Source organism: Mytilus edulis, chromosome 6 (assembly GCF_963676685.1).
Source record: "Mytilus edulis chromosome 6, xbMytEdul2.2, whole genome shotgun sequence".
In the NCBI taxonomy this organism is placed as follows: Eukaryota; Metazoa; Mollusca; class Bivalvia; order Mytilida; family Mytilidae; genus Mytilus; species Mytilus edulis.
Genome location: NC_092349.1, coordinates 35348917 through 35359419, shown reverse-complemented (window position 1 = coordinate 35359419; position 10503 = coordinate 35348917). Strand labels below are relative to the sequence as shown.

The 10503-nt window shown below is 33.8% G+C and overlaps 1 protein-coding gene across 1 annotated transcript; it reads left to right on the top strand.

The window, feature by feature from the left end:
- Positions 1–2701: 2701 nt before the first annotated feature.
- On the top strand, positions 2702–10503 carry LOC139527580 (zinc finger protein 836-like). Its single transcript, XM_071323094.1, has 2 exons — positions 2702–2797; positions 8324–10503. Exon 2 carries the CDS (start codon positions 8428–8430, stop codon positions 10183–10185), a length of 1758 nt encoding a protein of 585 aa, XP_071179195.1. The 5' UTR covers positions 2702–2797; positions 8324–8427; the 3' UTR covers positions 10186–10503.

Genomic DNA, 10503 nt, shown 5'->3' with positions numbered 1-10503 from the left:
TCTGGAAAAAAATTCAGCCGCAATGGAAACTTTAAGGTTCATATGAGAACCCATTCTAATGAAAAGCCTTACACATGCAACATATCGTCGCTGGGCTTCTAAAAGGTTGTAAAGTACAATTTTTTCAAGAAAAAAATTTCTCAAAAATAGGCTTTGAAAATTTTGGCAAAATGCATGCTTCCCAAATGTCGTATGTAAACTTGAACATTTTTTGTAAATAGCAGTAAATAAAAACTTTGACATTTCTGGATAATCCAAGAACTTAAATTATTTTCACAGAAATAAAGAAATGTACAATTATTTTTTCCCAAAGCCATTCTACAACGATTTTCAAGTTTTCATACAACATTTTGGAAGCAAACTTTACAAACAACTGACATTGGAAATTTTGTAATATGTATTATTGTATGCTATTTTGTAATACCAAAGATTTCCTCCCGCTCAGACCATTGGTGTCAAAAAGTATTTTTAGCCAAAAAAGTCATATACGACATTTTAGAAGCCCAGCGACGATATGTGGAATAAAAGTTGCACAAAAGCACAATTTGAAGACGCATATGAGAATACATACTTGTGAAAAGCCATATGAATGCAATTTATGTGGAAAAAAATTCTCTGACAGTGGGACCTTAAAAAGACACTCAAAAACACATACAAATGAAAAACAAATGTTTGAGTGTAATGTATGCAAGAAAAGTTTTTTGCCAGTAAACAAAATGTTCAGAATCACATGCAAACACACAGAGACGAGTAATCATACATATGAGACGCTTATGGGAAATGTTTTACCATTAATGTGAAACTGTATGGGGACACGAAAATATATACTGGTGACTATAAGTACATGATTGTAACGTACATTGTATGTGGTAAATTATTTGGTGATTTAGATACACACATGAGAACACATACTGGTGAAACACGTGTACTTAAATTTATTGTGTGTCACACGGTATTTAATACAAACACCAACATTCGAGCACACATGAAAAGTCTACATGTTGGCAAACAAGCAAAAACGTATAATTGCAGTGTTTGCAATAAATCATTCTTTCGACATGACGGATTACAAAAACATTTGAAAACGCAAAATTGTAAAAACAAAGTAACATGTGATGTACATGATGTATGTGACAAAATATTTTGCTCTAATACATATAGATCATTACAGAATCACAGGAGAATACCACGGGGTGGGGTCTCTTCCTATATGAAGATTTACAGATGTACCGCTGGAATGGGATCTTTTTTGACACATCATATATATATTAATGGGTTGCGATCGCGATTTCACCAGGATTATGTCAATGGGTCAATAATTTGCATTTTTGTATAAATGCTGGACAACTGAGGAATATTTGAATGGGTAATGATTTTGCCATACAATATGTTTATGGGTCAGGATTTTACAAGACTACAAAATATGAATGGGTTTTTTTTATCTCCCAGCAGCACATCTGTACCCAAAACTCCATGTTGAAACCCCCCCCCCCCCCCCCCCCCCCCCCGTGGAGAATACATACAGGTGAAAATCCAGTTATATGTAGCAAATGTGAAGATACGTTTCGTTCAGCTGTTTCACTGAATAATTACATGAAATGACTAAAGTGATTTATATTATTCAGGATGTCATCAAAGAAAACAAAACGTTGAGTACACACGGGTATGTCTGATTTTTTTTAAGATAATAAGCAATGAAGACAACATCTGAAACAGGATTTATGTGATAAAAAAAGTTTGAACAACTTAATTAATGGAGTCAATCACCCTTCAAACTTTAGGTTAATTTTATTACTTATAATTGATGTACTATATATATGTTTTGTTATTCCAAATTGCATACAAGAATTATATTTTGTTTTGTTATGTTGTGACAGAGAGGCACACAAAAGTTATTAAATACGTTGTGAAAGTTATAACTTTTTTTTATATTACTGAATTTTATGCACATGGAGTTATAAATGATACATTGAATTTGGTGTATGACGGGTCTGCTCTCACTCCATTCCTTTATTATTTAACTTTTGTGTATTTTTTCTTTATTTGTTTAATTTTCGGGACCAATTATTTTCTTTCCTTTATGTGTTAGCCCGCCAATGGTCTCTTTTCTTTGTATTTTAGCACATTGTTATTCTTTATTCTAGTATATATTTTTGTTATTCTTTATTCTAGTATTGTTATTCTTTATTCTAGTATATATCTTAACACCCCATTATTCTCTAACTTTTTGTAGGTCTATTATTCTCTATTTATTCATCCATATCCAGACCTTTGTATGTATACATGACCTATGATTCAGATTTATGAAAAATAGTTTTAGCCGTTTCTAGAGTAAGGATATTTTGACGAATCACGGTAAAATTTCAACCGATTTGACGCTAACCGTTTTTGGCGGTAGCTGAAAACGACCGTTTGACGCCTGACGGTAAAGGTCTTAAATATAATATATGGTGTATGTACATGTAGTTGTTTAATTAGCATGTATGGGCATTAAACTTGAAAAATGAATTTTATCTTTGAACAACATAATTTTTACAGTTCTAAGTTACATTTTCTTTTCATTTATATCTAAGACAATATCTTTCAATTTCAATGTTTAGGTAATGGGAGGTTATTCTACGTTTTATTTTCTAATCTTTAATAATTAACTTTCTTCCACTTTCATTTCCGCAACTTACCATTTTGCGTACCATAGTAAAATAAATTGGATTATCTCCCGTTGTTTTATCAAAGAAGCATGCCACATCATCTGATACATATACAAGCAAAGTAAAACTGTTTACATCTAAAGCAAAAGGTAAACATTTACTTTCATATATATTTCATTCTATGCCATAATAATGTGTGCATGCAATTTGTTTCTATTATTGTTTGTTATCACGAAGAAAGCAACTAAATAAGTATGGCATGCACCTATATATACATAGACAATTATAACTGTTTATTGTCTTTAACCTTTTCTCTGCCATAGGGCCTATCCGGCCTATTCAAAAACACTACCGTTGAGTGCCACGCTGAGGCCCAAAGGCCAACGGAATGTTTACGTTACGTAATAATAAGCATTACGTCATAGTGCCAGAGTGCTTGATTTGAAAAATGGCAGGCGTCAACGCCGTGGATTCGGGTTTGGCCGGTCAGAAGAAGATGAACCAGAGTTTAACGTCACCCAACGGGGACCAATCAGAAAGCCCGATAAAACTGGATTTTTACAAATGTTAATTATGTTCATCATCAAAACTACTTTATCCGTACTATAAAAAAAAAATCTAGAATTTTCTTCTTTGAAGTCATAAAAAATTTTCTAAAAAGAATTTCTCAGTTTATTTAACGTGCGCTTTAAGCAAGCGAGAGCACCTGATAGCTTGGTACATGTTTGAAATTCTTTATATTCGGAAAATAAAAGAAAATGATGTCGCAGATATCAGAGGCAGCAAGGTGTATGCGAGCTGTTTCGAGCCGAGTACAAATACAGCTGATATTTAAAAACACGATTAACAGTTACTGTTATTATTTTGAGCGTCACTGATGAGTTTTGTGTAGACGAAACGCTCGTCTGGCGTACCGTAAATTATAATCCTGGTACCTTTGATAACTATTGTCTTTATCCTGACTGGCTGCAATTAATTCTGTATATTATCTGTGTTTTGAAAGACACAAAAAAACTTGTTTTGCATTTATTTTCGATTTGAAATCCCTTGAGGCCCGTGTAGTAATACGTACGATACAGTAATGATATTAGGGATAACAGTTGTTGGAGGATTATATAATCGGTTGTACATTCCAACCGTATACCTCGGGTCACGCCTCCTCGCGACTGGGCAGGTTGTAAGCATGCAACCCTTAATTCACGCCTATTTTGAGGAATTTCTTCGTATTCTCTTCCTTGTCTTATTCGCGGACGGGGATTACTCGAGTCAGAACAATCCGTCGAGTAACCATGCTCTTAGTTAAATTTAACATTCGAATCGCGACTGATATCTCTTTTGACGCGAAAGTCGGATCGCAAGTTATCATTCGGGTACTACTTTTATGCTTATCCCCCTCCCGTGAATATAATTCAAATGAACCTATAACTTATTACAATCAGATCTATCCACAGAATCAACCTTCTCCCTCAGTAGAACCTATTAAAAATCGACTTGCACCAAGACCAGGATTAGACAGACCTCTATGATCCTCATAATCTGTAAATGTCTTGTGTCTCATAACCTCCAAATCTCTTTCAATATCACTAATAAACATGATAAAGCTCATGACTCTATTATTTGCCATTTCAACGGGTATGTAATCTTCAGAACTAATATGTTTGCCCCCTTCTGCCATTTTGAAATTATATATATTCTTAAATAAACTCTATGTACGAGCTTTAAGTTTCAATAATAAAAAAAATAAAAAAAATCTTTTAAAAAAAAATGCAATATTCTTTTCTCTCAGCCTTGGACGTTTTACAACAGGGCCCCATATCTTTCTTTTACTATCTGTGTGTGTATTTGTTAAATTCAGCTATAATGTTAACTCAGCCTCTAAAGCTACATTGTACATGTAATGATGAGTTCCTTTTTATCGTGTGTATAAAAACAATACCGTGAATACGTTTGTCTCCTCTTAGAACCCACCTTTACCCAGGGGCGTAGCTAGAAAGAAACGATGTGGAAGCAAGTACTGCCAATTTGGGACCCTATTATGCAGATTTTTTTTTCTTTCGGTTTTTGGTCATAGGACGGTTAAAAGATCCTAGAGGAGCTATATGTAGATACAAATTTATGAATGTAAAACTATTAATAAATCTTCTGAATATAGTAATACATAAACAACACATATTTGTGATACAGAATTTACTCAAAATTGTCCAAAACTTCTCTATTACTTTGTCATCATTCACACTGAAATCCCGATGAATATGCAGTAATGCTATGTATCTTTCGTTGTTCATTGTTGATCGTACATTTGTTTTCAATTACATACGTAGTACCGTGACTGATAGATCTCAGGGCCATCATGGCATGGTAGCACTCGCGAGATGTTATAAACCAGCGTTCGTGTTCGGCATCGAGCGACCTCCCAATTAAATTCGTCAAAATTACATGCTAGGTCAGTTTCGTATGTTTCAGACAATATTGAGATTTGTTCGTTTGTGGTATTTCCTACAACACGATGAAGCAGATACAGCACAAAGAAGCGATTTTCTGATAAGTTGACGCGACTCCACTCTCCAGTTGACTTATCATATGGTCTATGAACGCAAAAAATAATGAGACTTTCCAATACTGTTTTGGCGTGGTTGCAGGGTGATTGGCTCCGGTAGTCTGTCAACCACATCGCCTCGGCATATTTTCAACGATATCGAAGGGATCTGACAATTCTAATGTCGATTGGTACATCTCATTCCAAACTGATGAACTGTTCACTGTAAAATGTGCTCCAAAACTACATATCTTAGACTGAGTATTACAAATTCAAAAGTAAAAATCTTGTAAAAAATACAAGTAACATTCCGATTTTGTCATAATCTCCATTTTTTTTTTATTTTGAAACCAAATGTCGTTATTTAATGATATTTCATCAATTAAAAAAAGTGACAACATAGGTGTTTCCATTAACATTCAATTTATAAATTTTTATTTTGCGATTTCTTTTTTTGCATGCCGAATCAATGTGCACGCAACTTCGGAGCTATACGATCTTCAAGTTTTCTGAATGAACAGCTTCATCAACACTTGTAACTTGGTTGTCAAACTAATATCCGGGATATACGGAAAGACACCAACAGTCTCCGATTCCGATTGACCAACGCATCTCTCTCTCTTCTGCTTTTTTTTTTAATTTTTTAATTTTTTAATTTTTTTTATTTGTGAAAACGACGTGGATGCACGTGCTGTCGTGCCTCCGGGTAGCTACGCCCCTGTTTACCTATAAGTACACCGACAAATCAATACTCTCTTCTGATAATTGACATTGACCTCACTATCCATAAGTTAACTACAAATTGAAACACTTGTAATCGGACAATTATATTAACTCAAGCGTAATTGATCTTATGGCTCGGAAATTAATTAATTCCCGAACACAAGTCTACTTGATATTTCCGACTATAAATTGTATAAAAACCGACTGTTAACCTCGTATAAAGGTTCGAACCACTGGTCCCCGAGTTTCCTTGGCTGAAGAGGTCGAGATGAGTAAGTCTATATAATTTAATAAGGTCTCTCAAAATATCAACAGATGTAGATAATTGCAATAACAATACAAAGTATCAAAGTCACATAAAATATTACATTTTAAAATAATGTAAAAGTTCTTATCAAAAATGTAAAATGAATATTAAGTTTCGGCTTCTAAACAAATGGAATTTGACCGTAAATACCCTAAACTATTTCACTTTATCGTAATCTCATTAAATATTAAATTCAAACCCCCGAAATATAAAAGTTACTTTAAATTACTCAATTCTTACTAGAACACGCTATGGACTAAAACCGGACAAAATAAAGCAACGAAGAATCACCCTGAGAAATAAAGCATATCGGTTTTATTCAAACCAAGTTGCAGTGTCTTATTCAGACATCGGGGTATAATACACCCGTAAGCCCTTAATAATAAAGATAAACAACGGCGGTTTTATTCAAATCAAATATCGATTATGTCTTTAATATACAGATCTCGGCTTTATACGATCAAGCGGCCGAATTAATAAAATATCTCCTTTATATACTAATTACAGGTGAAGAAATAACAACTTTAACCAACCGCGTACTTCGATACAAACTTGTATATAAAGGTGCACTCAAAAATATTTTAATCTAAACAACTATTGATTACTACCGAGAAGAAAAGAAAAGCTTTTAATCAATTATCTTATATATAAATGTAAAACACCGAGAATCCTTACTGATTAACCAATAGAAATCAACCACACTTTTTAGTTTACTCTGGATACGAGCATGTAATTAAAATAATAATAATGAAAATGAATTGCAATTAAGAATTGAATGCTTCTTTTTGTAACTTTATTGGGATGTAAAAGCGTTGACCAAAGTACATTTTGTATGAAGCACGGAAGCAATCTATAGTTGGTGTGAATCTTATTGCTCTAAAGAAATGTTTTAAAACAAACAGAACGTATAAAAGAAATTGTAAATTCGCAATTAATACGTCATTTGAATGCGACTTTAATACACATTCTGAGGTCTCGCAGGTTCATACAATACTCAGTCCGGCAGTGGGCGGAGCTTTAGCGCGATATATCTGTTTAGTATACATAATTATACAACATAGCGATCTGTAGGGCCGCTGTGTCTGTAAAGTAGAACACCAAATTGCAGGATAAAGAGAAATAATATTGAATATTTCTATGTTGACGTAGAATATATACGATTATGTTGTTTGTTTGTATGCGTTAATTAGTCCTCCAGTAACTTCCAAAAGAGATCAGGTTGGTGGCCTATTTGGGCATCTGGCGTTTATTGATTGTTTTCCAGCTATTAAAAAAGAAAATATTTGGTACATGATCTTTGTGGATAGAGTAGAAATGAATATAAGGAAGTGTAAGAACTCAAAATTGGTACATTTAATTATCATGTTTATTGAAACAGAAACAAAATGAATCATAGATACGGTACAGTCCGGTGTTTCCGCGCACCTTAGACGCTTACCTTCACTTTAGTAATCTGGACAAGAAAGTGAACATTAAGCAAACATTTCACTTAGTCTTTAGTTTTCTATGTTGTGTCGCCGTGTTTACTATTATGTGTCTTTGTCTTTTTTAGCCATGGTGTTGTCAGTTTATTTTTTTATCTATGAGTTCGACTGTCCCTCTGGTATCTTTCGCCAATTTGTCAATAAACGTGTTAAAATGTTCATGACGTTTCTTTTCTAGATTCGAAACGATCTTGGGGCCATCGATATCTTGCTTTATATGTGTTGTATAGTTTCTTGTCTACTGTTGACCGTACGCCTACCACGTTATAATATCTTTGCATTTGCTTATGTCGCACTCTACATCGCTTTCCATTCCTTTTAGCTTTCATTATTAAGCCGGATCTTCTTACCCTTCCGGATCACCTGAGATCACATCGCCCAGTTTTTGGTGAGGTTCGTGTTGCCCAGTCTTTAGTTTTCTATGTTGTTTCTTGTGTACTATTATTTGTCTGTTTGTCTTTTTCATTTTTAGCCATGGCGTTGTCCATTTTGTCAGTTTATTTTTTATTTATAAGCCGGTGACTTTTCCTCTGGTATCTTTCACCCTTCTTTAAGTACGACAATTATAACCATTGATTAAAAATCAAAAGTCAAATTAACATCATTCCTTTTCTTTAATGTTTAGGTCTAGAAAGACTAGAACACAGCTTGTGTAGTAATAACTAGAGTGCTGAATCAACCAAGAAGATCGAAATACCTGTACCGGAAGTGGATAAAATCAAACTTGTTATGGATGGAACAACTTACAGTATTGATAATGAAAGGAATGGAGAGCATTACAAAGTCGACAAATCCGATATGGATAATGATAAACCATGTTATATAGATGTAGATGAAAATGGCAAGGCTTTAAAAATCGGTTTTGAAGACAAACCTATTCAAACCAATACAACTAATGAGCTGATATCAAAAAATTATTTTTTGAAGACAATCATTCAAAGATACACTAAGGCTAGACCTTATAAATGTGAAACTTGCGGCAAAACATTTTCTCAGACTGGTAACTTGAAGAATCACATTAAAATGCACACTGGTGAAAAGGCTCATAAATGCAATGTATGTGGTAAAGGTTTCCCTTACAAAAGTGTTTTATTGGGTCATATGATAATCCATTCTGAAGAAAGATCCTTTAATTGCAATGTTTGTTGTAAAACATTTCGTCGCCTTGGTGATTTACAGAAACACGAAAGAATACATACAGGCGAAAAACCTTATAAATGTGAGATTTGTAGTCAAGGTTTTTGTTGGCAATACAATTTTTTAAAACATATGACAAAGCATACAGGTTCTCGTCACAAATGTGATGTATGCGAGAAAGGATTTGTATGGAGTGGTGACTTGTTGAATCATAGAAAAACACATACAGGCGACACGTCATATGAATGTGAAACTTGTGGTAAAGGTTTTAATAGAATCGGTGTTTTAAATAGACATAGGAAAACACATACTGGTGAAAAAAACTTTGAATGTGAGATTTGTTGGCAAAAGTGTTCAACAGCTGGGAACCTAAAAATTCATAGGGACATTCATTCTGACAAAAAACCGTACAAATGTGATTTATGTGAAAAAACATTCAGGCGTAAATATCATCTCAATTCACACATGGCTATACATACCGGGGATAAACCTCATGAATGTGATCTATGTGGAAAACAATTCAGACACTATGGAAACTTAAAAGTACATTTGAGAACCCATTCCGATGAAAAACCTCACACATGCAGCATGTGTGGAATAAAAATTAGGGAAAAGAATGACTTAAAGAAGCACATGAAAATACATACTAGTGAAAAACCATATAAATGCAACATTTGTGGTAGAGAATTTTCTAAGAGTAGGGACCTAAAAAGACACGCAATTACACATTCGGATGAAAAATTGTTCGAGTGTAATGTATGCAAAAAATGTTTTGCCACTAAACAATACCTTCAAAAGCACATGCAAATACACAAAGGTGCACGTGAGAAATCAAACATATGTAACGTATGTGGCAAATGTTTTACCAGTAATGCGAAACTGTATGGACACATGAAAATACATACTGGTGACCAACTCCATGATTGTAACATATGTGGTAAAATATTTGGTAACAGTGATACTTTAGATACCCACAGAAGAACACACACTGGTGAAACACGTTTATATAAATGTGTTGTATGTAACACGGGTTTTAATACAAACACCAATATGCGAGCACATATGAAGAGTCAACATGATGGCATAAAACCATATAATTGCGGTGTTTGCAATAAATCATTCTTTCGACAAGACGGATTACAAAAACATTTGAAAACGCATACTGGTGAAAACAAAGTCACATGTGACATATGTGACACCATATTTAGCTCTAATAGATCGTTACAGAATCATAGACGAATACATACAGGTGATAATCCATTTACATGTAGCAAATGTGAAGATACATTTCGTTCAGCTGTTTCACTAAATAATCACATGAGAAGCCATAGTAAAAAAACTAAAGACTAGTCCAAGAGAGGTGTATATTATACGTGATGTCATCAAAGAAAACAGGTTGAATACACACGGGTATGTCTGATTTCGAAAAAGAAAAAAACAACGCAGACAACATTTGAAACGTGATTAATGTGACGGAAAGTTTGGACGACTTAGTTAACTGAGACAATCACACTTCAAACTTATCGAACTCAAGGTTAAATTATACTTGGTGTACAATTGTACTCTGTTATATTCCAAACTTTTAAAATTGATAAGAATTATATTTTGTTTTTCTTATGTTGTGACAGAGATGCACATTAAAGTAATTAAACATGTTGTGAAATGTAA

Bases quoted from the DNA above. Each gene is read 5' to 3' on its own strand.
- LOC139527580 (XM_071323094.1), top strand. From the start codon at position 8,428: ATGGATGGAACAACTTACAGTATTGATAATGAAAGGAATGGAGAGCAT.